The sequence below is a fragment of the Hemicordylus capensis genome, chromosome 1 (assembly GCF_027244095.1).
Source record: "Hemicordylus capensis ecotype Gifberg chromosome 1, rHemCap1.1.pri, whole genome shotgun sequence".
Taxonomy (NCBI): domain Eukaryota; kingdom Metazoa; phylum Chordata; class Lepidosauria; order Squamata; family Cordylidae; genus Hemicordylus; species Hemicordylus capensis.
Genome location: NC_069657.1, coordinates 280,141,711 through 280,169,414, shown reverse-complemented (window position 1 = coordinate 280,169,414; position 27,704 = coordinate 280,141,711). Strand labels below are relative to the sequence as shown.

The window sequence follows — 27,704 nt, the reverse complement described above, 5'->3', positions numbered from 1 at the left end:
CTTGCACAAATACATTTAGCCCCACCAACAAACACAAAGAACCTCTGGGAAGAAAAGCAATTTAACATATGGATCAAACTGAAAATTCAGTTATTAGTGAAAGACCTACATAACTGCAATCCTCTTAAATTGGACAGAATAGTCTTTGAAGCTTCAGTCTGTGAAATGTTTTTATATTTAGCCCAGTCAGCTTGAAATGAACAATTATTTGAAGACATTTTATATAACCAAGCCCCCTCAGCTTCAGATTCACTGTCAGCTTTCCACTTTGCTATTCTAAGACAAGATCTAACTTAATTACTGCCTACACACATTCTCAGTACTTTGTGAAAGTATAGTTAACTTTTTGATGCATGGCTACCCCCCAGTTGGATGTATCAGTCATATTTGACTGGGCAGGGACAGAAGCTCCTGTACATTCTAGTGCAAGGACAAGCAAGCTCATTAAGATTTGTAACAGTCCACACAGTTTATTCTGAGTAAAACTGTAAGAACAGAGAGGGGATTTCCCTCTTCAGCAAATTTAATGTATATTATATACATTACTTTGTCTTGGAACTACCCTGGAACAATCCGGACATGACAGTTTACAAATCTTTGGACATATTTGAAAGTACCCTCACTCTCTCTTTTTCATTCATTTTCTTTGACAAAACATAAAATGCCAGAAGGATCCAGAGGTAGCACTATACAATTTATAAGACTCAAAAGTTTCCAGAATGATTAATGTATGAACACATAATGATCAACAGTGGGTCAATGTCTAGTCTACACTTGAACACTCCCCCAACCCCAAATCTAGATGATAACTGACATACAGCTGTGAAGCTAGACAGACTTTATTTGTATCAGTTTGCTAATCTGCAGAACACTGACAGTGTTTCAAATTAAAATCAGCCAGTGTGATAAAGGGACCAGAGTGTTTAGCTCAGATGTTGAAAAACTCAGTTCAAATTCCCATTCAACCATGAACTTGACTGGGTAGCCTTGGCCACATCATTACCTCTCAGTCTAATCTACCTCACAACACTATTGTGAGACTGAGGTGCTGCTGTGAGCTCCTTGGAGAAGGAGCTGGATACAAATTTAATAAATGAAATTATGAATGTCTGACTTTACATACTAACCTTTCATGGCTTCAGACTTGGCTTCCTCAATAGACTTGTAGATTTTATTTTTGTCTGCTAGCCGAGCTTTTGTTGCCTTATGTTCAACTTCTTCTTGCTCCATGTTCTGCTGCATGACCTTAAGTTTGTAAGTCATATCTATTTCCATGTTGCTCTTCTCCTGTTAAATAAGCACACAAAACAGGCAACTGCTTGAGTATAATCCCTGAAGTGCTATAAACTAAAAATAGTATAGTTTAATCAAAATGCCTGGCCGTTGTCAGAAAAAAATATGAACTGACTGACAGATTTCTAATTTGATCTTTGTATAACAGAGTAATCAAGATGCACATTTAATATGTTAATTGGAAACTGAATGTGTACTGGAATGTCGTACACAGCCACAACTAAAACTTGCGTTGCAATACAACCTACAACTCAAAGGTGTGCAGAGTCTGATTCTTCAAACTCTCTATACAGCTTGGAATAGTGCTTGGAATCTGGACAATACCATGAATGGGAAACATGACCACCTCAAAACTCTTCTCACATCCTACTTTATGTCCCCATAGCCTTTCAGTTTCTCAGCTTACATAAAGTAGTCCCTTTATTCAACTTTCCACAGTTGCCTTAACATACAACTGGCATCATTTTATCTTTCATCTCAATAGTTTCCTACCCATGAACTTCTCAATCTCCCTCCTACTGCCTGAGCATCAAAGGTGTATGGGCAGGAAGGGAAAGAAACGTGCCAAGCGGTGACTTTGAGACAGAGTAGAAAACAAAGAATATGGAGGTTACATCAACTAAGTTTCATCCCTCATCACTGATGTATGAAAAAGGGGGCACAGACTGGTAGAAGAGCAAAGGAGAATTAAAAGAAATACACAATTACAGACACAAGGATTCAGGGAAATCTTGTTCTCCCAACAGTGGGCTACAATTCCTCCACTAATATGATCACCAGCCAGCTTAGAAAAGTATAGCTTAGCCAACTGCTTAATGTTTAATGCCAGTACAGAGGTCACAAATGAAACAGAATATGGTGGGAAAAGAACAAAATTTATTCAAAGAGCACCCAGTCCATCAACTTTTATATATAGTTTTTATTTATTTATATTTGAACAAAATATAGCAGCTGACAGCCTAACACAACATGCTTAGGATCAGGGATGTACTTTTGCTTTAACAGAACACTTCCGGACTGTGGAGAGAGCTCCAAAAGAATTCCTGCTCACAAGAGTGCTCCTGACTCAGAAGTGCAGGAACTAGTGATATGTGTACACTGTTAGAAGAATGCATGCAGTGTTAGGATGTCAGCCAGTATAATTACTCCTGCCAAGGAATGTTGAAATTAGCACATAAAAGGTAAGTGACTGGAAACTAGGCACAAACACACAATAAATAATATAATCTTTGCTTTGATATGTTTACCTTTTCCAGTTCTGTGAATCTTTCCTGTAATTGTCTTTTCTCTGTCTCCATTTTAGCTAATGTGTTTTTCCCATTTTTTACTTCTTCTTCCAAACTAGATATTCGCCCTAAGAAAACGTTAAAAAAGAAAAACCAGAAAAAAATAGTATTAACTTTTTTTTTAAAAAAAATCTTAATTCATAGAAGATCTTTCAGATGTCTGATTAGTTAGCAGAAGCATCAGCTGCCACTCTGTAACCAATTGAATATTGGCTGTTCAATATGCTAGCATAATAGCTTCTAATGTGCTAGCCAGTTTCCAGGTTACTGAAGTTCATACCCTGTAGATCACTGATCATCTCTGACCCATGACTTCGATCTCTTCTTTCAGACTCTAGGGCTGACTGCATATTGAGGAAGTCCTTCTCAAGTCTGATCTTGGTATTTTCCAGGGCACAATTTTTATCCTGCAGCTCTCTGTTATTAGCTTCCAACTGCTGAATCTGCTTTGTACTTTCCGAATGGTTCTTTCTCAGCCGGGCTGCTGTATCAGACTCTGTGCGCAGCAAAGAATTGGCTTCTTCCAGCTAGTGAGCCAGGAAAAGATTTCAGATAATTACTTATCAACCAAAAACTAAAGCCTTTAAAAACACTTTTGAGATGACATCACTGTACCAAAGCATTCTATCAACAGCATCACATTTGTTTAAATAAAAATACTTTTAACTTGCCCCCCAGACTTTAAGAATTTAATTTATAAACAGAAACATAACTTGCCTGTCTTTGCAGCTGATTAATTTTCTCATTTGATATTTGAGAGTTCTGATTCCTCCTCTTCAAATCTTCAAGTTGGTCTTTCAAACTGTTAACTGCAATAAAAATGACAAACTTAATTCCCCCACACATTGAAAATGGTCTTCTACAAATTCTGAGCAGGAACAATTTTTTTCATTCCTCAACACATCTTCCTCCATCCCTCAATAAAGCAATCTCTCTAGGTTTCGGGTCCATTTACCATCATTTTCCAGATTGCGTTTTTTATCTGCTTCATGTTCTGCTTTCCTCTGGTATTCTGCATTCTTATGCTGAAGAAGAGCTTTTTCCCTTTCCAATTGTCTTAAGACAGATTCTAGATTCTTTCTTGAGGTTACCTAGAAACACGTATTGAAGAATAGGCATTTTTTTTAAATGAAAAAGACTGAATATTCTTCTAAAATTGCAGCAGAGAACTCATAACATCCAATTAATGCACTAAAAACTCAAAATGTTTCTCATCTGACTGGAATAAATATAATGTCCAGCAGATGTATCATGCAGAATTTCAGACAGCCACAAAATTTTCAAACAGTGAAGCAGACACACAATTCTATATATTAGAAATCTATGGGACACATAGAAAGTATCATTTTAAAGTTGTACTATGCTATTTCATCCTAAAGTGTACAAATTTAGGATGTAATCCATAACACATTAAAAACAACCAAACCCTCTCCAGTAATCTTTCAGAGCTGAATTAATGTTGCCCTTGTTTAAGAAAGACAACCTTTGCTGCCTTGTTTAAGAAAAGAATTGTTATAACATTCAAATACAATACTTTACCTCTTCATCCAGTTCTTTCATTATCTTCTCTAAACGGTTATTAATAGTCCTGGTGAAGTATTGAAATAAATATTAGAGAAAAAACACAAAATAATGTACAGTACACAAGAATCTGCCTTGAGTTAGAGCATTGGCCCATGGAGCTCAGTATTATCTACACTGACAGTAGCTTCCCAGGGTTTCAGAAAAGGAGTCTTTCTAGATTCTTCCTGAAAATGCCAAGGATTGAACTAGGACATTCCATGTGTAAAGAATGTGCTTTGAACTACAGCTGCCAGTCTTAAGGTTGAAATTATTCTGTTTCTCCATTATAAAGCTTCTACGTAAAAAACGCAAACCACTCATAAGCTTTCTAGCAGTTACCAAGTTACAGGTGACACAGAACTGAACATTCTCCAAAAGCCCATTTCACATTAGATCTGTTATGGCATAGGATGGCCGTGCAAAAAGTCCAGACAGTAAAAGGTCTGCAAATACATGACTTTTTGGATATAAAGATCCCTGAGGTGCGCCAAGTTCCAACATTGTGTACATTCAGGAGAATGATGAAGACGCACCTCTTTACCCTGGCCTTTGACTAGAGATGTAGTGGTTCTTCCCCTCTCAGGCACTGTATTTTTTAATTGTATTTTTGATTGTATGATGCTGAATTTTAATTGTTTTATATTGGTTTTATTGTAACCTGCTCTGAGACTTTTGGGTATAGGGTGGGCTAGAAATGTAAAATAAATAAATAAATAAATTTCTATCATCAATAAGCATTCAATCTGTAGATTGCAGCTATATAAATGGATATGTAGAGTGTAAGAAAACAAAAAAAAGTATTACATTTATGACAGAACCAATTTACACTTATTTTTAATTGAGTTTAAAAGGATTAGGAGCTTAGACAAGAGGAATGGCTGAATATGCATGTGAAGGATGGCCCAGACCTTTCATTTTCCCCAGCAACCAGTTGCACTGCCTGTGAAGGCAGAAGAAAGAGTGAAAATAGGACTCAATTAAGCCCCTGTCATGAGTGCACCAAGGCCAAAAAAATATTAGAAATTTCCCAGCACTAATATAAATAAAAGTGCATCAAATATAGACTGCTTCTTGGTACTATGGCTTAATGCAGGCAATATTCTTCATTACTATCCCATTACATATTTCTTGCAGAGCTATTCTATGCACAGGGGCTGGGTGGAAACTCTACCTGCATTTTTGCTCGACTTCATCTTTGGCTTGTATTTCATTGCGAAGTTGATCTTCTAATTTGTTTACTTTTTCCTGAAATTGTGCAAACTGACAAAAGCAAGATCTGGATATTAAATGCTTATCAAACAGAACTTGAAAAGTTAATTCGCACTGGTAAAAACTACAAGCAGCACCCACCATTTCATTAGGGGGGAAATGGTTTATTTACTAGTTATATCCACAGCTGAGAATAAATTAGGGCTTGGCTTCGGACGTCACATGGAACAATAATTAAGCTAGGTCCTGTGCAACCTCTTCAAGATTCAGGAGCATGTGCTCCTCCCCTTCCATGCCCCTGCAAGGATCTACTTTCAATTTAGGTTAGAATAAACCAAGGTTGGTGGTGACGTTCAAACCAACCGATTTCTAACCTAACCACTTAAACTGCAACTGGTTGTTTTGGATGTCACTACCAATCTTGGTTTATTCTAACCTAAATTGGAAGTAGAGACACACACAGGCTTGGGAGGGGAAAGCGCATGCTGCAAAAACATCAATCAGGCTTAACTATAGTTCCACATTATGTCTGAACCAGCCCTCTTATTTTTTAAACAAACTCAAAATTTCACAGAAATACATAGAATGGCATCTTCAATTACAGTAAAATTCATATAACTCTTTGTGAAAATAATAAATAGAACACATATATAGAAACATCACCATCAGTGTTCATAATCCTCTACACTAACTTGTACAACAAGATAATGACACAGGATATTTCAAAATCCAATTTATTTTTAAGTGTTGCAACACTTTACAAATATTGTATGTTGTCATAACTATTTACAATTTGGGAAGTCAGAATTTATAGATGTCAAACTGCAGTAATTATGAAAACTTTAGTAGGTGCAAAGCAGTCTATAAACATGCTTGTTTCAATGATATAAATACATTTTACCCAACATGGTTTTCCTCTGTAGTTCAAATTCTAGAGTGAGAATGAGAAAACGCAACAAATACCATCCTCAAGGTTGCCTACCTGCCTCAACAGTCTTAAGTCTACAACTACAAGCAAAGGATGCTGTGAGGCAAGCATGACAGGGAATTACCATCAATTGTCAGTTTGTATACCACTATTTTTTCTAATATGAATTTATCAAAGTAAAACTGGCAATTCACAAAATCTGGATTAATGTTTCTTATCTAGGGGTATAGCTCTCAATTACTATACCACCAGTATATGAAACAATTTATATGTGTAGCCAGCTACTGCTAGTGCTTCTTTAAAATATTTTAAGTCTATACTCAAGACAGTATTGATAGTGTCAAAAAAAGCTAGTTGGACAAATCTTTCCATCTCTTCCACATTTTAAAATAATGTGCTTACCTCTTCACTGTGCTGTAAAAACAGACCAAAAATCCAGATCAATGCTTATTTTTAATAGGCCTCCCCATCCTAAGTTTCCAATAAGCTATACAGACTCACTATCTTGGTACTGCATTTTCATTTCTTCAGAGAACGACTGTTCTAAGCCATATAATGGCCAAAATCCTTTCACGTAACTATTCACAAGCAGTACCAATTTGGCAACTAATGCAAACTGTTCAATATCTAATATGGAAGTCTACAGTATATGGCTTTTTAAAAATACATAGAATACTTCACACGTGTTTAGTGTTTATTAAAAAGCACTTGCCTCATTTTTCCTTGACTCATTTTTCCTTGCCACGTTGTTCTTACAGGGTTCTGCTTCCCTACAGAGCTCAGGAAAGTCACTTAGCAACCTGTTGAAAACAACTCAAGTTTTCAAAAACTCCAGCAACCATGCCAATCAACTTACATTAATAAATTCTCAAGTCTTAATCCCCACTAGATTACTCTCAGAATGAAGGCAGTTTTATTCAGGGAGAATTCTCTTTTCATTTTAATTGACCCCTGGGGCGTAGCTACAATTGAATTGGGGCTGGGGATGAGGCGGCGGCAAATGTCCCTGGGCCCTGGTGCTGGGGTGACAGCTTACTCTTTGCCTTCCCCTTACGTCTCTCGGAAGACAATGACCAAGGGGGCAGTGGTAGAGGCCCATCTGCACTTTTTTGTCCCAGGGCGCACTTCACCTTATTATGCCCCCTGATTGTCCCTAAGGGCTTTGGGTTAAAAGGAGAGATTGAGAGGTTTTTTCAAACCAATCTTAAACTATTAAAAAGGTCTATGCAAAAATCAATATTTATTCATGTTATAACACATTTATGTGAAGGTTCGATGTTGCTCCTTAATTAACTACCCTACCAGTACATGTATTCTACTTGAACTTTTCCCCACCCCCTGCCAAACTACTAAGTACTTGTACTGAACACAATATCTGTGGATATTACAAAATACAGAGTATAATGCTTGAACATTAATCAATCATATTTTGATAAAAAATCAACTGTTAAGGAAAGCATAATTGTCATGGACATTTTCACAAGTATATTACATACAGGTTGTCTCTAAAGTAGGTAAATCCTATAAAAGGCAACTGGTTTCCAACAAAGGCTTTGGGTACAGGAAAAGTTTCGACATCTCCTTTATCATCTTCAATGTCATCAAAATTGCTGCAATCTATGTCACTACTCAGCTCAGGTACAACTGGTGCAGCAGCTAAAAAAAAAAGGAAGGGGAAATAGCTGCATTAGGATAAAATTCATGTCCTCAATATTAAGTTTATTCCTGCTATGAAAGAATTTGGACTGCAGAATATGCACCTGCAGGCCAACTGCAGCATACCAGCAACATTCTGCAGCACACCAGAGTCTTGATAAGACCAGTACTTTAAAAGTTTTGAGAAACTGAGAAACAGAATGTTTATTCACTTGTGTAAACGGGTGGGCCACAATGCAAGCTACTGTGCTGTAACTTGTGCAGGACTAGAACAGTTCCTAAGTAAAAAATGATGAAAAACAGCTTACGTACCTGTAACTAATGATCTGGTGGTGATTCTTTGTATTCATAAGGAATGGGTTCTGCGCCTGTGCAGGGACCTCACAGATAAATTAACTAGCTCTTTGTGATGCCCACTCTGCCTTGCACATGCTCCATGCTTCTGATGAAATCGGCAGTTGGGGGCGCCATTTTCTTAGTTTCTTGCAGACCACCATATCCTGACGATTATGCAGTGTCTTTTCCATGTTAAGTCCTTTCCTGTCCCTTTTTTTAGGGGACTAGGCACAGTAGACCTGGAAGCCTATGGCAACCCCTTCTTTAAAACACTCCTCCCAAAACCTGCCTGCTCAGCAGATCACAAGTCAATGGCATAATGTTTAATGAATAGCTGCTGCGAAGACCATGTTGCTGCTGCACAGTTATCTGCCATTAGAATTCCGGACAGATGCACAGCCGATGACACATACACTCTTGTTGAATAAGACCTTATGGTGCATGGTGGATCCACGCCCCGTAGTTTATAAGCCTGCATTATCAATTCCACTAACCAATGTGACAGCCGTTGTGATACTGGCCATCCCCTGGCCTTGCCCTTATAGGCTACAAAAAGGCATTTTGTTTTTCTAATACTTGTGGTCCCTTTCAGGTAGTACAGAAGAGAATGCCAAACATCCAGAAAAAAGAGCACCCTCTCCAATGGTGTCTCTGGATTATGGAAAAAGATAAGCAATGTGGTTTAAATGAAACTGAAACAATCTAAGGGCAAAACTGCAGATCTAATCACATAACTACCTTTTGCAGAAAAAGCTGCATATAAGGAACATCAGTCTGCAGAGCTGTGAGCTCACTTACACACCTTACAGTAGTGATTGCTATCAGGCACGCTGTCTTTAGGATGAGCAGCGTTAAGGTGGCGCACCCAAAGGCTCAAAAGGGCGTTCTGAAAGGGTGTACAAAACCAGAGACAAACGCCACTGCTCCATGGGTTTTCTTACTGGAGTGTATAGATTGTTTAAGCAATTCGTTTAGGAATTTTCTGCTGTCTTGGTGGGAGAAAACCGTGGTGCCTTCCCAGGAGAGCTGGTCTTGTGGTAGCAAGAATGACTTGTCCCCTTAGCTAAGCAGGATCCACCCTGGTTGCATATAATGGGAGACTGCAGTGTGTGAGCAATGTAAGATATTCCCCTCAGGGGATGAAGCCACTCTGGGAAGAGCAGAAGCTTTCAAGTTCCCTCCCTGGCTTCTCCAAGATAGGGCTGAGTGAGATTCCTGCCTGCAAAACCTTGGAGAAGCCGCTGCCAGTCTGTGAAGACAATACTGAGCTAGATAGACCAATGGTCTGATTCAGTATATGGCAGTTTCCTATGTTCCTAACCCCCATGGTTGGAGGAAATAGCCGCAAGGTGGGCTCTGAGTGACACATTCGCCAAGCCCTTGAGTTTCAAAAATATCACGTACAGCAAAACTTGGCACAAAGGTGCCTTATGGGGTCGGAACCCATGTGCTCGCATACTCTTTGAAACGCTTCCATTTGCAGTCATAATTCTTTCTAGTCACAGGCTTCCTATTGTTAACTAGTATTTTCTTCAGAAGCCTACTTTCCACACTGTTAATTTCATAGTCCTTACATCTGGGTGCAACAGCTCTGATGTCATCAGAAGATCTGGTCTTAGAGGGAAGCGGTAGAAGGTCCCTTTCGCTAGTTTGAGACCAGAATGCAAGTTGTGTTGTCTCGAATAAGCTGTGCAAGTATGTGATTTATCAGTGGCTGGGGTGGAAACATGTAAAGGAGTCCTTTACTCCATGCATACTGAAACACATCTCCCAAGGATCCCCAGATGACACCTGCACGCGAGCAAAATCGCAGGCACTTTCTTTTGCCTGCAGTAGCAAATATGTCCATGAAATGACCCCATAGAATGAACACTTGCAGGAGGCAGATGCTGTTGAGCTCCCATTTGTAGTTTTGATATTGTTGAATGGAACTGCTAACAACATCCACTAACACATTGTCTACCCTCTTACGTGTATGGCTTGAGGGTAAACACTGTGGCTAATGCGCCAATTCAAAATCTGTATACTCAAGGCACAGAGAGAACGGGACACTGTCTCCCCACATCTGTTGAGATATGCAGTGGTCATGGTGTTGTCGAGTTGGAACTGCACCCCTGTTCTGGAGCAGCAGCTTTAATGCTTTCAGTGCCATGAACACAGCCAATAGCTCCAAATAACTGATGTGCAGACAATGCCAATGAGCTATCCAAAGTCCTTGCACCTGATTCTCAGCACAGTGCCCCCCCAATCCTTACAGACACGCATTTGTAGTCACCCATTGTGAGGGCGCCAATCATTTGAAAGGGACCCCCCCATAGGTTGGTTCCCAACATCCACCAGCGTAGAGACCACAGCACCTCCAACAGGATAGCCAATAACTTTATCTGGCTGTCGTCTACATTTGGGTGGAGGTTTCTGAGTTATCATATTTGCAGCGGCCGCATCTGCAGACATGTGTAACATACTGTAGCACTGCAGGGTGTCATCAACCTCTGAATACTGCATGTGGCTTGCACTGGTCTGTTGGTGAAAAGATAAACTAGGTCCTTGATCTGCTGGTAATGTTCTACTGGTAAGAATTCTCTTTTTTCTCACACATCCAGAATCGCCGCAATGTTAACTATGTGCTTCTGTGGCTCCAGGCTCGACTTCTTCCAATTGACATTGATGCCCAGATCCTGCAGCAAGGTCAACACATATTGGTTTTGAGAAAGTAACTTTACTCTGTCGTCTCCCGCCATGAGCCAGTCATCCAAAAATGTGAAGACCGCAATGCCTTCTGCCCTCAGGTGAACTATAACTACTGTCATAACCTTTGTGAATACTCACAGGGCAGCTGACAACCCAAAGGGAAAGACAACATATTGGTATACTGCATTTCCCATTGAAAACTGCATATACTTGCAGTGATTCTTTTGAATCCCTATGCAGAAGTATACATCCTTCAAATCCAACGTTGCCACCCACTCCCCCTTGCACAGAAGAGGCAGTATTCCTTGCAACGTCGTCATTAGGAACTTGCATGCCAATATGAATCAGTTGAGGCCCGAAGGTCTAAAATTGCCTGGATTCCCCCATCCCACTTTGGAAACAGTGGGAGTAAAATCTGGACATCCTCTCCGTCCACTGCACAGGGACAATTGCCTCCTTTTCCAAAAGAACCTGCACTTCTTCCAGCAATATAGGAATTTTGTGTATTTCATGCCCGAAAACGTAGACATAGTTTTGAACTCTAAAGCATAACCAGACCTGATAATTCTGAGCACCCATTGGTCTGATATGTGTTGCCATGCTGAGGCATAGCTTGTCAGTTTGATGAGTTGGCAACTACAAAGCAGGTGTTGTATGCTCTGGCAGGCTGCTGTAGAAAGTGCAGTATATAGTGCAGCAGATCAAAGAGACTGCTTGTTCTGATCTTTAGCAGGCCTGTTAGTCTGGGCCTTGGCCTGCTGGCTGAATCCTTTGTTTCTTTGGTAAGGGTGGAACTGATGTCTGTAAATTCTCTTTTCTTGTTTGAAATTCGTTCACTGGTTGAAATTTGTTATCAACCATAAGGCTGATAATGGGACGCAGCAGAAGATGATTTCGTGGCTGCAGCCATGAACTTTTTTGCTGTATATATTGATTTCTAAAGTGATTCCATAGTTGAGTCCGGTTTCACTAAACAGGCCTTTGCCATTGTATGCCAGATTTACTATGTGCTACTATGGGCCACTGTGCGAAACAGGATGCTGGACTAGATGGGCCTTGGGCCTGATCCAGCAGGGCTGTTCTTATATCTTGTTGAAGGCTAGTGGATCTCAACCAGGCATGGCGGAGAAATGACACTACAGTCGCCATAGCCCGTGACTGAGTGTTTAAAAGTACTCAGCTGTTGTCTGGTGATGGCTGTGGTCTTTTCACAGACTTCATTATATTTATCCTGGAACTCTTCTGGAGTCATAGACAGAGTCATACAATAAGGAATCCTAAAGATGATTATACCTGAACATGCAGGCTGCATAGTTAGCTATCCTTATAGCCAAACTGGATGTGAATAAATCTTCCTCCCCATCACATCCATCCTTCTCTCTTATTCATCTGTAGGTGTGGTGTGACAAAGTCCAGCCTTTGACAAGGACACGCAATCAGTAACCAAGGAGTTTGGCACCAGATGTTGCAAAAGGTAAGTATTGTCTTCTTGTTATATTCTATATAAGCCCTCTAGGTGTTTTGAAGTCGGCGTAGATGTTTGCAGCATCTCCCACGCTGATTGGGCTGCCTTAGTGATCACAGGCAGCATTGGGAGCGCCACTGGGTGAAATGTTTTCACCGCCACTATCATATTGTATACAGGATCCTTCAGCTCTGCCTCCGGCAGCTTCAACTCTAGGCCTAACACCTTCACCATTTCCCAGATTTGAGCATGGTAGACCTTTAACCCCTCCAATGGGGAGGTGGAAGTCTTGAGAGGCACATCTGAGGGCGGGTCCAAGGGGTGATCTGCATCATCCAATTCCGTGTCAGAAGAATCAGAAGAAGCACCATCACCATCTGATGGCGGGGCTACCGGAGCCTCTTTCCTTTTTTGTTTCTTCTTTGGAGTTGGTGGCTGAACTGGAGACTCAAGAGGTGCAACAGGAGGCAATGACTGTGCCAGCATTCAAGGAGCAGACGTACTTGGTGGAGCTGCATTATGGAGCACCTGTGGCACAAAATGCTCTGTCACTTTAGATTCTATCTGACTGTCCGTGGAAATGGTCCCGGTGCTGCTGACAGGGGCAGTAGCTGCGGCAGCCTGAGCAGGCGGTTCCACAGGTTGTCCCTATGTGGATATGGGATGTGCTGAAGTTGTTTTAGTGGCTATTGAAAAGCTCTGTGTGCCTTCCATACTTGAAACAGCATAATCATCTGGAAGCATCGCAGCAGTGGTCAATAGCCAGGGGTTATGGGAGTTTTAGGCCAACATCTGCAGGAGGGACGGAGTTGAGCAGCTCTGCTGTAAGCCCTGGAACCCTGGCTCAGTAAGCCTTGCAAAGCCACATATTGCACAAGAGACTTCCAGGACGAAGGAGTAAATATTGCAGTTGTCAACATTGTAGGTTGAGTTAATGTTGGTATTGACTTCGACATCGAAGTACCCCCGAAAGGGAGACATGCTGGTGATGACGACAGTGTCTTTGGGATTGAGATGGGAACCTCCTCAACATCAGGGTCGATGTCGAGGACACTTCTCAAGAACCCATGAAAGGTGGAATCGGAGGAAGTGCTGTTGGTTGAATCTAGAATAGAAAGTAGTGTGTTTGCTGTATTTGGATCAAGTGCTGCCTCATCCCCTATAAATCGGTCCTCCATGGTGAAATCCACCAGATCAACTCGATCCGATTGCTGTTGATGTAACTGTGTCGAGGGAGACTGAACCGGCATTTATGCAAGAGAGAGTTGTTGTACTCTACGAGAAAGATGGTTGCCAACAGTGATCAAGGCATCCCAATCGACTGAAGCAGAGTACAAAGCCAAAACCCCGATTGACGACGATGTCAATATCAAAGTTGACATTGAACAAACAGGCACGTTCGATGCCGAAGCCTCTGTCGACAGCTTCAATGACATAGCCTTGGTATCCAGAGCAGAGGGCGGGCTACAGCACTGCAAAGTAGGAGACAGGGTGACAACCTTTATTCTGGATTTTCTCTTATAAGGCAGAGAATCTCGCTCCTCATCCGAGGAGTGCATTCTCTTTTTTCCCTTATGTCAATGTGCCTGCTTAGGAATCTCCTTTGGACGTTTGAACACTACCTCCGTGCTTGCAGTCAAGTTTTCAGTGTATCTTAACAGTTCCTGACTTTTCCTCTGATGCCAGGCCCGGCGCCGCACTCAACCCCAATGCCGATGGATAAGATGGTCTGGGTGCTGGAGGTCGTAGAGCCTCATCATAAAGAGCATTGCACAGCCGCAACTAGATCTACTACAGAATTATGCTGCTCCCCAAGGCACATTAAACAAGAGTCATGATAATCCGTAGAAGGCAATTTTGCCCTGCATTCCACACAGCGTTTAAAAGTCTTTTTAGTCTCCAATGCGAGAGGGGCACAAACCAAGGCCCTGTGTCTCACAGTGCCATGGCAAAACATAGATAATCAATGCGGGGGGAGAACCACAACTAGCTTAGTCCGTACTCCAAAAGAATAGTCAAGAAGTCCATATATCAGAAGGAATAATATTGTTTTCTCTCTTTCTCTAGAATCAATTTGAACTGAGGAGCCAGCAACAAGGTGTTGACGCTTTGGCGGTCAAATAGAAACTGAGAAAATGATGTCCCCAACTGCCAATTTCAACAAAAGCATGGTGCATGTGCATGGCAGAGTGGGTGTCAGGAGGAGCTAGTTAATCTGTCTGCAAGGTCCCTGAGCAGGTTCAGGTTCAGTCACGGAATAACTCATGAATGCAACGGATCACAATCCAGATCACTCTGTTTTCAAACCAATGACAGACTCAAAAATATTATGATTTAAAGCAGCGTATTAGGATGCATGTTTTTGCTAAATGAGAGAAGAACCTGAATCACTATTTGAAAATACTGAACCCACACAGAGTTCAGGCTAACAATTAAGAATAAGCATTTGATCAAGCAAACCTAACAACTATTATCAGCAGTCACCTGTCATCACCAGTAGCCCCTCCCTGAAGTCCTCTGGCACATGCAGAGAACTGACAATATGGGAAAGTCTTCTCTCACTTTGTACAAAATGAAAGGAGAGCTAGTCTTGTGGTAGCAAGAATGACTTGTCCCCTTAGCTCAGCAGGGTCTGCCCTGGTTGCATATGAATGGGAAACAAAGTGTGAGCACTGTAAGATATTCCCCTCAGGGGATGGAGCCACTCTGGGAAGAGCAGAAGCTTTCAAGTTCCCTCCCTGGCTTCTCCAAGATAGGGCTGAGAGAGATTCCTGCCTGCAGCCTTGGAGAAGAAGCCGCGGCCAGTCTGTGAAGACAATACTGAGCTAAATAGACCAATGGTCTGACTCAGTATATGGCACCTTCCTATTTTCCTAAAGGGATAAAACACAAGCATATCATACATGGCACACTTGGGGTTTCAGTTAGAATCATCTACATGACAAAAGTGGTCGAAGTATATAGGAATCCGTGTGTGTGTGTGTGTGTGTGTGTGTGTGCGCGCGCGCGTATAAAATTGGAAATGCATTCTTATGCTCTGATGTAAATATGCCTTCTACCAAAAGGTTATTTTGCTTACAGTCCGTTATTGGATGATGGATGACAACTCAGGAATTTTTAAAGAGCAAAAGATAATGGTACATATGGGAAGGAAAGAAGACAACAGAGAAGTCTGCAGCTAGCATTCAGTATATGAAGTCTGTTTTGTTTATGAGAGTAATTGTGAGAGTATATGCATTTTGGAAATGAAGTATTCCTATGAGCATAAAGAAAGCCCTGCTGGATCAGGCCCAAGGCCCATCTAATCCGGCCTCCTGTTTCATACAGTGGCCCACCAGATGCCACTGAGAAGCCCACAGGCACGAGGTGAGGGCATGCTCTCTCTCTTGCTGTTGCTCCCCTTTAACTGATATCTATAGGCATCTTGCCTCTGAGGCTGGAAGTGGCCTATAGCCAACTGACGAGTAAGCCATGGATAGACCAGACCTCCATGAATTTGCTAAGCCCCTTTTAAAGCCATCCAAGCTAGTGGCCATCCCCACATCCCTTGACAGAGAATTCCATAGATTAATTATGCATTGTGTTAAAAAGTAACTCCTTCTCTTTGTCCTAAATTTCCCAGCCTTCAGTTTCATGGGATGAAACTGGTGTGTGTGTGAGAGAGAGTTTGAGTGAGTGAGTGAGTGAATGAGTGAGAGAGAATTTTCTCTGTCCACTCTCTCTACTCTCTGCATAATTTTGTACCCCTCTATAATGTCTTCTTGTATTCGCCTCTTTTCCAAACGAAAAAGCCCCAGATGCTGTAGCCTCACTCCATAAGGAAGGTGATCCAGGCATTTTGGTTGCCCTCTTCTGCATCTTTTCCAGTTCTACAATGTCATCCTTAAGATACGGTGACCAGAACTGTACTCAGTACTCCAAATATGGTCTCACCATAGATTTGTATAAGGGCATTATAATATTAGTATTTTTATTTTCAGTCCCCTTCCTAATGATCTCTAGCAGGAATTTGCCTTTTTCAGAGCTGCTGCACACCAAGTTGACACTTTCAATGAGCTGTTCACCACGACTCCAAGATATCTCTCCTGGTCACTCACCAACAGCTCAGACCCCATCAGTGTATATGTGAAATGGGATTTTTCTGCCCCAATATGCATCACTTTACACTTGCCAACACTGAACTGCATTTGCCATTCTGTCACCCACTTTGGAGACCCTTTTGGAGCTCCTCACAATCTGATGTGGATTTCACTGCCCTAAATACTTTAGTGTCATCTGCAAATTTGGCTACTTCACTGCTTACTCCAACTTCTAAATCACTTATGAACAACTTAAAGAGTACTTGCCCCAGTTTAGATCCCTGGGGAGACCCCACTTCTTACTTACTGAAAACTGTCCATTTATTCCTACTCTCTGTTTCCTGTCCTTCAACCAGTTACCAATCCATAATTGAACCTGTCCCCTTATCCCATGACTGCTAAGTTTACTCAATAGCCTTTAGTGGGCAACTTTGTCAGAAAAGAAATTGTAATTCCAAGTGTACCATGTCAACTGGATCACCTTCATCCACTTGCCTCTGACACTCTCAAAAAACTCCAAAAAGTTAGTGAGACAAGACTTGCTTTGCAGAAGTCATGTTGGTTCTCCTTCAGCAAGGCCTGTCCTTCTATATGTTTAATAATGTTCTTCAGTATGCTTTCCATCAATTAATTTACCAGGCACAGAAGTTAAGCTAACTAGCTTGTAGCTTCCTTGATTCCCCCTAGATCGCTTCTTGAAAATCAGAGTTACATTAGCTACTTTCCAGCCCTCTGGTATAGAGACTAACTGTAGGAACAAGTTACATATTTTTGCTAAGAGATCAGAAATTTCACAATTGAGTGGATGCCATCTGGCCCTGTTGATTTAATTTTTAGTTTCTCAAGACAGTTTAGAACATTCTTACCTCTTGTCCATCCAATGGCTGATTCAGATGCCACATGGTGTCCCATTCTGGTTCCATAATTAAACACTGACTTCAAACCGTGCCTCTGAGGCTCATGAGCACCCATGGCACCCCACCCCCAGAATTCTCCTTATGAACATGCCTTCAAAGCCCACCCCTCTACCATACACATGCCAGGTGAGTGACCTCCAAATACTGCAGGGAAAATGAATGTGTCACTGGACAGTTAAGAACAAGCCAACATTGCTTGTTACATTTGAGTTGTCTGATCCTGGCTTATTCTGAGTTCCAAATAAGCCAGGATCTGGTGCTCTCTCTGGTTCAGAACCTGGTTTAATTTCTAACTAAGCCAGAATGTAATGTAATTTGGATGTCCTAGCTCATTCTCAAGCAGACATGAAAGAATGCTTCCAAAACATGCATATGGGGAAAGATTGCATTTTCCTGAAACTCTGAAATGTCACACAACTAGACTCTGCGTGACATCCACACTGGCCCAATGTAATATAATCTAGCCAGAAGAATTTAAAGAAGTTCACTATTCAGAACAGATTTGCCAGACATACAGAATGGAAAATTTTATTTACTGTAAATTTCTAACCATGAGAGTGAACCGAGAACAGCTTTCACCTCTGGGAAAACACCTCCTCCTGGCTGAAGGAGCTGTAAGCCACTCAACCCACTGAGCCTAGAGTTGTGAAGGCCTTCTCACTAAAGTCCATCAAGGAGGAAACCCACTTGGCCACTCCCAAGTTTTATGTGTATGGCAGACACTGAAGACAGTGGGGCTGGTCTCTCTCATGCAGCACAGAAATCTCCTCTTCAGAGTTCTCTACAATGATTATGCAAAGAACTTGAGAGGACATATCTGCACTAAGCAAGGACCTTCTTCAAAGAGTGAGAACCTGTCACTACTGACTAGATTTGTGGACGACTGAGCATTAAAATAGCTGATTAACAACCAATATGTTCAATTTCAGAAAGGCTGCATTATGGCAGGTGGGCCAGGCAATGCAGAACACAACACAATACCAACGCCAGGAAATATTCTTGGGTAGGTATTCAAGGATACTAAAAGAGATCCTGGCAACACTGGGTTGACTGATATTTGAATGAGCATGAGAACTGATGTATTTTTAACAATCCAGGAACTACACCCCATTTTTGCAATTCCACATTGTAATGTGTATAGAGTGGGTCAGGTACTTAGCTGGGCTCAAATTGCACAACTTCAGTTGTAAATGAACCACACAGGGCCTCCTCAAAATGTATTTGTTTCAATCAAATTGTACAAAATTCACTTTAATTTAATGCTTAGAGGTTATGAAGTCAACGTGATCTTGAAATATATGAAGTGGTATATTGGACTTCAAAGTACATTAAACAGAGAACATATGCAAGTTAGAAGATAAAAACTAAATATGCTCACATTTCTTAAATATTGAAGTGTAACTAATCTAATCCAGGGCTTCCTTACATGCTTGTGAGCCCGACTGAGTTATCAGATGTGTGAGGGTTTTCCTGTTGAAATTAGGGAATCTCTATGCATCAGCCAGTCATATCCCTTTGCATGTGCACAGCTGCCCCTGAAGTTAAATGTGGAAGCTTGTGCATTCAAAAAGCCTTCAAGATCATCAGACTCCTCACACATGAGTTCTGAATTGGAGGGAATATTTATTATTGAAACAAATTATACTTTTACATATACATATATGTATATCTTTAAATCAATGGAACACATAAAGCTAATTTCAGGAATATCTGACCTACTTTCAGTCACTACAGAGATCATTTCAGCTGAAAAAAATGGAGACAACGAATTTCAAAGCCTTGATAATTTGCAGGAAAATGTAATTTGCAAACTGAAATTTCTATAACAAGACCTTTTAAAAGCTCCTGAATTTTAAATCCATGCTAGCCCAAAGCAACTTAAGAAAGAAAAATGTATTTTTGTGCTAAAAAAGGTACTTACTCTCTCGAATGTTTTCCCAATTCCATTGGTCGTTCTTAAAGAAAAGATGGGATTTAATTTCTTCTACTCCATTCCTCCCGAGACGCACTTCCCTGAACATAATAAAATCAAATTTTATATTGATGGTGCTCCACGTTCAAATACATTTTTAGATTCTATTTAAGTGCCAAGGATGTCTAAACTTTGCCATGAATATCAGTTTTTCATCAAAAACAATGCTAATTTTAAGCCTCCTGCTGAATGTACCGTTGTGTTGCTCAGTACTCTCACATACTGGGAATCAGAACGTTTCACATACAAAAATGACTGGAAATCTCTGTCTGCCACGTGTGGAGTAAAACGTATTTCCAACTGGACTGTGCAGGAAAGGAATGCAGGAAAAGGCTTTTAAAAAATGCAAATCTACACAGTTTGCCAAACCACAGTACAAACATTTAGATGTAAAATGACAGATGACCTCCAAACATAGGCTTCCAAGCACAGAACAGTTATTCAAACCCTACTGAAATAAGGAATGTTAAAAAATGCATCCTTTGCCTTTCAAAATACAGAGATGTACACATTTCCCTCCAAATGTATAATAAGACCACTATGCAGGTAGCATACTAACTTATTTTCAAAACAGGTTTTGCTGCTGTTTTAACAGCTCACGTAAGAAGCTTGCATACAAGAACTAATAAGTCATATGACAGATACTAGCTCCTTGTTATTTTAAGTGCTTCAGTGGCATCTGTATATATAAAAAGGCTCTCTGTTTTAAATAAATCCACAGATACATTTACTATAACTAGGAAAGCATACAGGAGAAGGAAGAAGAGTAGAAAGTCAAAGTACTCCTTCAAGTCATTCAAAGCTCTTTCCCCTCTATCTCCTTTCCCATCTGCCATTCCTTGTATTTGAACATGGGCAGAAGCTAATGCATCTCCAAAAACATAGAACCTCTTGTGCTGTTTGAGTGATTGTTCAGCAAACAGGATCCTCCTTTGAAGAACAATACTCAGGTCTACAGGTGAAACTCGGAAAATTAGAATATCGTGCAAAAGTCCATTAATTTCAGTAATACAAATTAAAAGGTGAAACTGATATATGAGACAGACGCATTACATGCAAAGCGAGATAAGTCAAGCCTTAATTTGTTATAATTGTGATGATCATGGCGTACAGCTCATGAAAACCCCAAATCCACAATCCCAGAAAATTAGAATATTACATGGAACCAAGAAGACAAGGATTGAAGAATAGAACAATATCGGACCTCTGAAAAGTATACAGTGTACTGTGCTTGACTGGCCAGCAAACTCGCCTGACCTGACCCCATAGAGAATCTATGGGGCATTGCCAAGAGAAGGATGAGAGACATGAGACCAAACAATGCAGAAGAGCTGAAGGCCGCTAATGAAGCATCCTGGTCTTCCATAACACCGCATCAGTGCCACAGGCTGATAGCATCCATGCCACGCCGCATTGAGGCAGTAATTGCTGCAAAAGGGGCCCAAACCAAGTACTGAATACATATGCATGCATATACTTTTCAGAGGTCCGATAGTGTTCTGTTCTACAATCCTTGTCTTCTTGGTTCCATGCAATATTCTAATTTTCTGGGATTGTGGATCCCAGAGGAATTGCATGTGGCAATTGTAACATGTTCATCTAAAGCAAGACTGGAAAATTCCAAATTGAAGAAGCGTAATGCTGATAGTTTAGAGTCAATTCACACCCAGCCAAGATTCAGTGACAAGAAAATCCTGAGACACTCATTTGAACAGGCACAGGGACTCTAAAAGCAAACGCTAGAGTGAAGGCTTGGGGAGTGGAGACACCAGTCCATCTGGTCAGCAGTAGTTAGGGAATTATTAGTGACCAATTCTAGTCTGCATTGATGAAAAAATGCAAAACCACCAAAAAGGGAAGGACATTTTAGACCGTATAGCAACCATAAAAATAAGGTTGTGATCCACCTATCCCTTTAAAGCACCTCAAGCCTATGCAGGATATTCAAGAATGGAGCCTCTCCCCCTTTTATGGGCAGTAGAAAGTGACATAGAGTAATCCTTAATTGAACACTGAGGATATTTAACATTTTACTTATGAACGTAATCTCATTGACTGTACTCACTAGATTGTGTCCAGAAATATTGGGGGGTGGGGATGGATGGGGTGGTGCAGGGAGAAGAATTCCCCTGAAAGTTTGTTTTGATAGGACAGTTTTGAGCATGGAATTTCGAGCATGGAATTCATTTCATTAAGAGAGAAAGTTCTGCGCTGACATACCTGTCTGTTAAAAAGGCACAGATAAGGTCCTTTGCATGCTTAGAGATTTCCACATCATCTGGGAAATGCAACGTGTTCTTATGATCCATTATTTTACTGTATGTTCCTACCAGTGAATCAGCATAAAATGGAGTGTCTCCTAAGATTAAAAAGTTTAGCATAAATATTAACTATTGTAAGTCAAATACCAAAAGTTCAAGGTAGATAAATAATATCTTAAGATGATAAAAATATATGTAAAGGTTCAAAACAAAAACATAATGGCTGACATCCTGACTAACAAAGCATACGCACTTCAAGGGACCGTGCGGGTGCACAGGGCCCTCTTCCCCCTGTGCACATTAGGTTGTGCAACATGTTTCTGATCTTGCAGAGCCCTTCCAAAGTCCTTGGAATCATAATGACTCTGGGAGAACTGCACAAGGGCTGCTGTCATGCCCTTGCGGTCCTTCATAGTATGCATGCGTCTCGTTAATCAAGATGTCAGCTATTGACATCTACCTGATGAACATCAATTATGTCCCCTTGTTTATGTACACACAAAACTATCAGTCTAATTAAATACAAAACTCAACACAGTCAACATACACAAAATTAGATCAAGCATATAGTGAGAATATTTTCAATTACCCATCAAACTCATTTGCCTCCTCGCTGTGCAAGGGGGAAAAAGGTGTTCTTTGGGAAGCCTGATTATATATCCAGCTGAAGTATCACCATTTAAAAACAAACAAACAAACAAACCGAAAAATAACATACATAGAAATGGAGGCCTGCTGCAGAGAAAGTGGCTTTGCAATAGGGATTTGGTAAATTGTATATGGGTCCCTAGTTTGCTTTAATTATGAATGAGAGCAGCAAAGGGAATCAACAAGTTTCTCCAGCATCCCTCAAGACATAACACAACCTGGAATGAAAGACACTGACTATATTAAACCCATTTATCTGGAGAATGGCACTACATCTCATTGTTTCCACAACCCAATCAATGGGTGCGGAGCAGGAGAGATTTGGGTGAGGGGTGATTTGGTAGGACCTAGAGAGAACCATCTCACACATAAAGAACCCATGGTTCTGGTATAAAAAGTATTACTAAAAGTAGATTCATTCGGGGACCAATATCATTATCATCATCTTCTTCATGATTTATTACATCAATAACTCACAGGACACCTTAGTAGCAATGTACAACCACCTGAGATCTAAGTGCTATCTGGGTGGAATATAAAAGAATTCACTACTCACCAACCAGCATCTCAAACAGGAAAACTCCCACAGACCACCAGTCACATTCCCTCCCATAATAGCCATCACCACCTTGTGATTTTAGTACTTCTGGTGATATGTAGTCTGGTGTTCCAACAGCAGTATCACAATGCACCATCCCTGTCTACATAATCACATACAAGACAATTACAAATTTGGCATGTGTAACTTACCATGCTAATTTATGTATTTTTAATCTTAGGCTAAAAACATATTTTTAAACATTCTAGGCTGCCATTACAAGTATCCTACACTTATGTACACATTCTATTACAGTGTAATTATCCCTTATTTATTTCATAAAGCTCTTGCCATATGTATATAAAAGGAATCTTGTTAAGTGAAATGGAGGAGTTAATCATGGAGCCAGACAAAGTAAGCAAAAGTTGAGAATGCACGCTATGTCCAATTCAAGGCCCACAGAATTCACTAGAAGTCTTTGCAATAAACTGCAAAAGAAATTTGGAGCTGGTCCTATATAATAGCAGAAGACAATATACAGACACACCTCTGTTTAGACCAACTGAGTGCAGTTGTGAGTGGCCTTTCTGTGCTACAGTAAAACAGATCCTGGTTGTACACAGACTAAACTAAGCAACTTGAAAGAATGTATGTATTTCTATAGGCTTTGGTATTTTAAAGCTATTTATTTAAGAACCAACATAGTATGGTGGTGAAGAGTTTGAGCTGTGAACCCAAAGTTCCTAACTGAAATTTTCCCTCGACCACAAATTTAGCAACTCTCAGTTTGTTTTCACATCTACCACGTGCTAATATTACTGACCTCACCAAGTTTTTCTAAAGATTACAGATAATATCTTCAGGTAGTGTGCGTGAACTGCTTTGGATACTCTAAAATATTCCAGTAATATTAAAATGCCTGCATGTTCATTGTGAAATTAAGAGGATCTCCAGACTCCTTATGTTTCTGCTCACACACTACATAATACACTGTTTACGAGTAAAGACTTCCACTAGTTTAACTAGGATTATTCCACAGATTTCAAGTGGAGAATAACACAAAAATATTATCAATATACTAAGATCCCCACGCTTTTCTTCCCACACATTTATTTTATTTATAGCACTTTTACCCTGCCTTTCAAGAAAAGCTTCTTGGGGCAGCTAGATAGACGTGTTTCCTGGAGATTACCTTGAAATGGCTTCTTCATGCTGGGATAGCTTTTTACTTATAGATCTACTCTGTTAACCTGAGCTCTTACAAAAAGCAAGAACATGTGTCAACATTTGTAGAAAGCTTACAAAAAGAAGCAATTTATATCTACCTGGTTAAATGTCTGACTTCATGGCTGTGTGTAATAAGCTCTTGGTCATTATTTGTACCGAAACATTCTAATTATACAAATGGCACATAGCAAGTGCCAAGCATGTAATATATTGTATTTGTAAAACTATAAAGGTCCTAGTTACTTTAAGGCAAACAACATTTTAATTCTATGTTTTCACTAACACTGTTGTAAAATTAAGTCTTTATAATCACACCTATGTAAATTTGTTTATTTAAAGGGATTAATCAGTTAAAATAAAATTACCTAACTTGGGCGAGGGGGGAGTAAAGACAATACATGAAACCTTGGTTACATTTAACTGATGGGCCTCCATCAGCAGAAATGCTGCAAAGCTGTACAAAAGGTCAATGGTTATTTCCTTCGATAAATGCCTTGCATAAGCTTCCCCCTTGTACAGGAGATCAGCGAGGCACCCCAAAGAGCAGGGCATTCCGCTCCATTCTTGATATTAAAGAATACAAGACACAAGGCAGAAAAGATCAGGTTGGGAAAGGGATTTCACGCTGTGCTGAATTTGCTGTTCCCAGGGGTGGAGCCACCATTGGGTGAACGGGTTCAAAGAACCCGGGCCGCCACCAATCAGGGGATGCGCCTCATGGCCCCAACATGCCCCCCCCCAGCCACGTCTGACGTCAGACGCAAGGGTGCTGATTTAGCTCCTGAACTAAATGGCTACTGCGTTTGCGGCGCAGCCAGTAGGGGCTCTTCCCAGCTTTTAAGGCAGGCAAGAGCCACTCCTGGCTGCACTGTGTACGCAGCACCAGTCTAGCTCCTGAAGGGGCCGCGTGGCCCCTTCAGAAGCTAAATGGCCGGTGCTGCGCCGGGCTCCAACTCCCGAACAGAGCCAGGCCACGCGCCCTGTATCTGATGTCGGCCGTGGGGGGGGGGGGCGGGGTGATCAGTGCCGCCGCCGCCGCTGGACATGGGCCACTGGCAATCAGGCTCTGCACCTGGCTGCACCTGTGTTAATGGGCTGCTGATGGGTTTCTGCTGTGGCAGGGAAGAGAGTTGCAGAAGCAGCAGCTTCTGGAGAGAGAAGTCAAAGAAACAAACTACATGTTGTATTCTATGTAGTTATCTTTTGTGTTGTGTTGTTTGGATGTTTGTCCCAGTGGACATCCTGTAGAGAGAGTGTGTGGGTGGTGGGTGGGGTGGAGTCAGGAAGGAAAAGGGAGGAAAAGGAGAAAATGGAATTGCTGCTGAATAAACTTTTAGTTAAATCTATATAAAAGTTTTCTTTATGTGTATCAGGGAAGCAGCTATAGAACACTACAGTTTATTCCAAAGGTGGGTTCACATTAGGGATGTCCACGGAACCAGTTCATAGGCCTTTTATGGGCCTCTGAACTGGTTTGAACGTGGGGGGGTTGACTGTAAGGATAGGGGAGGGTGCACTTACCCCTCCCCCTCTTTCCCCCCATCGGCGCTCCATTGCAAACAGGTCCAACGGGGTGGCAGCGTACCTCCCTGCTGCCCCGTCCATTCCTCGGACCAGAAGTAAGCACAAGTAACCGGCATGCATGCTAACAGATGTTGCGCGGACGTGCCCAATATGCACCTGAATGCCAGGGACGTGCGTGTGATGTTCGTGCACATGCACGCTGGGTACTTCCGCTTACTTCTGGTCCAAGGAGTGGATGGGGCAGCAGGGAGGTACGCTGCCGCTACACCGGATGAGTTTGCAATGGAGTGCTGACAGGATGAAAGCAGAGGGAGGAGTAAATGCACCCTCCCCCCACCCTTAAAGTCAACCCGCCCCCCGCCTTCGAACTTCCCCTTCCCAGTTCAGTGCACATCCCTAGTTCAGACATAATGCAGAACTAAAGTTAGCCTCACCTTAGAGACACGAGCCAACTTCCAATCTAGGATTCAGGTCTTGGTTAACTTCCATAAATAAAACCATGGTTATATTGCAGAAGAAGAAGACTGCAGAATATCAGGAGGAGATGAGCTTTGACTGTTTATCATCTAGCCTCCTTTGCTGGACAGCTGGGAGTCTCTCAGCTGCCTCCCCCACCCTTGGTTTGCTGGCCAGGACAACTCAGACCAGCACAGTCCTGCTGCCTGATTGGGAACCTTCCTTCCTCCAAGTGCCTGAACTAATACCACACGCAGGTACTGGTTGGATACATCAGCCTTGCCCAGAGTCCTTTGTGAGAGGAAGGACTCTGGAGGCTTTTTAAGGAACAGGGCTGCCGCAGGCAGTATCTGCAGAAGATCAGAGGAGGTGAGCTTTGACTGTTTATCATCTAGCCTGGTGTTTCTCAACCTTTTTGGAGTCAAGGAACAGTAAATTATTCGTGCGGAGTTTCAAGGACCACTACTTTCTCCGTGTGCACTTTCCTGGACCAGCAGTTAGTAAAGGGGTTTCAAGTTTATCTATTAGTACAGGCATGCACAACTCAAATGATCTGGTGGGCCAAAACTGACTGCGACTTGACTCACTGGGGCAGAGGTCCATTTTTAGGGTGCTGATTATTAAAGTAACACTTAATATCAATCAATTAAATCAAATTTAAGTGAAATTAAAATGAATTTAATCAAAATTTAACTTGAGAAGTTGTGGCAGGCCAAGATTTATTTAAATTAAAATAAAATAAATTGAATTAAAAATCCTAATAAAATAAATACAATACAATTTGTATAAAATAAATAACAAAATGCATTGTTCTTCCTTTCCACCTCTGCCAAATCATGGAGCACTTGTAAGGAAAAAGATTAGAGAAGTTTTTCTCATAATTTTGGCTAAGAAGATTACGCTTTGATCAGAAGGGAGAGGAGGAAAGGATGGGGCAGGAGGCTTGGAGGAAGAGAGAGAGAGAGAATGGGGGGGGAGAAACAGGGAAATGATGGGGCAGGAGGCTGAACGAGAGGAGCCACCCCATCCCGCCAAACCTCCATGCGTTTCCTTTTACATTCTGCCACTGCACGGCCAAGGGTGGCTGCTGGGGGGTTGAGCCTGGAGTAGTCCTTTCTTCCCCTCCAGCAGGCAGTGGCTCCCAGGGGAGAGTGCAGCTGGGCAAGGCCGGGGCTGCGGCAAGCTGGTGCGGGACCAGCGGGGCTGTAGAGGAGGAAGCGGAGGCAACAACGGGTCCTAGGTGGCGGCAGCTGCTGCTGGGCAAGGTCTGGCCGCCTCGGTCACCACCGACAGCCTGGCCGTGGGGCAACAGGAGCCTGGCAGCGCCACAGGCAGAGACATGGGGAAGCAGCAGAGCTGCGCGGTGGCTGCAGGCAGTGAGGAGAAGAGCAAGGAAAACTCTGCCCAACGCCTGGCTGGAGAGCTCCACAGGCTGATACTGCTGTTGTGGCGGGAAAGGAAAAAGAGCAGGGAACCTGGCTCTGCTGCCTCCTGCTACTAAGGCTGCTTGCCAAACCCGCCTGCCCTGGTCCACATGCTGCGCTCTGGGGGTGTTGCTGTGCCGCCCCAGCCCTGCCTGCCAAGCAAGCTTCTCTGCCTCTTGGCCTCTCACCCTCAAACCACACATTTCGCCTGCTACAACAAAACCAGCAGCT

At 41.8% G+C, this 27,704-nt stretch overlaps 1 protein-coding gene across 5 annotated transcripts in view; it reads right to left on the bottom strand.

Moving 5' to 3' along the window:
- The window catches only part of ROCK2 (Rho associated coiled-coil containing protein kinase 2), a 170,095-nt gene that overhangs the window by 50,796 nt on the left and 91,595 nt on the right, over window positions 1–27,704 (bottom strand). For all 5 annotated transcript variants that reach the window (XM_053285616.1, XM_053285618.1, XM_053285619.1 and 2 more), the window contains exons 6-17: window positions 22,861–23,005; window positions 21,616–21,754; window positions 19,345–19,436; window positions 7,776–7,935; window positions 6,992–7,079; window positions 5,314–5,402; window positions 4,119–4,167; window positions 3,535–3,670; window positions 3,297–3,388; window positions 2,860–3,106; window positions 2,541–2,647; window positions 1,128–1,287 (exon numbers count right to left, since the gene is read on the bottom strand). In XM_053285616.1, the coding sequence (XP_053141591.1) occupies window positions 1,128–1,287; window positions 2,541–2,647; window positions 2,860–3,106; window positions 3,297–3,388; window positions 3,535–3,670; window positions 4,119–4,167; window positions 5,314–5,402; window positions 6,992–7,079; window positions 7,776–7,935; window positions 19,345–19,436; window positions 21,616–21,754; window positions 22,861–23,005 (1,504 nt within the window). The remainder of the gene's footprint in view (window positions 1–1,127; window positions 1,288–2,540; window positions 2,648–2,859; window positions 3,107–3,296; window positions 3,389–3,534; window positions 3,671–4,118; window positions 4,168–5,313; window positions 5,403–6,991; window positions 7,080–7,775; window positions 7,936–19,344; window positions 19,437–21,615; window positions 21,755–22,860; window positions 23,006–27,704) is intronic.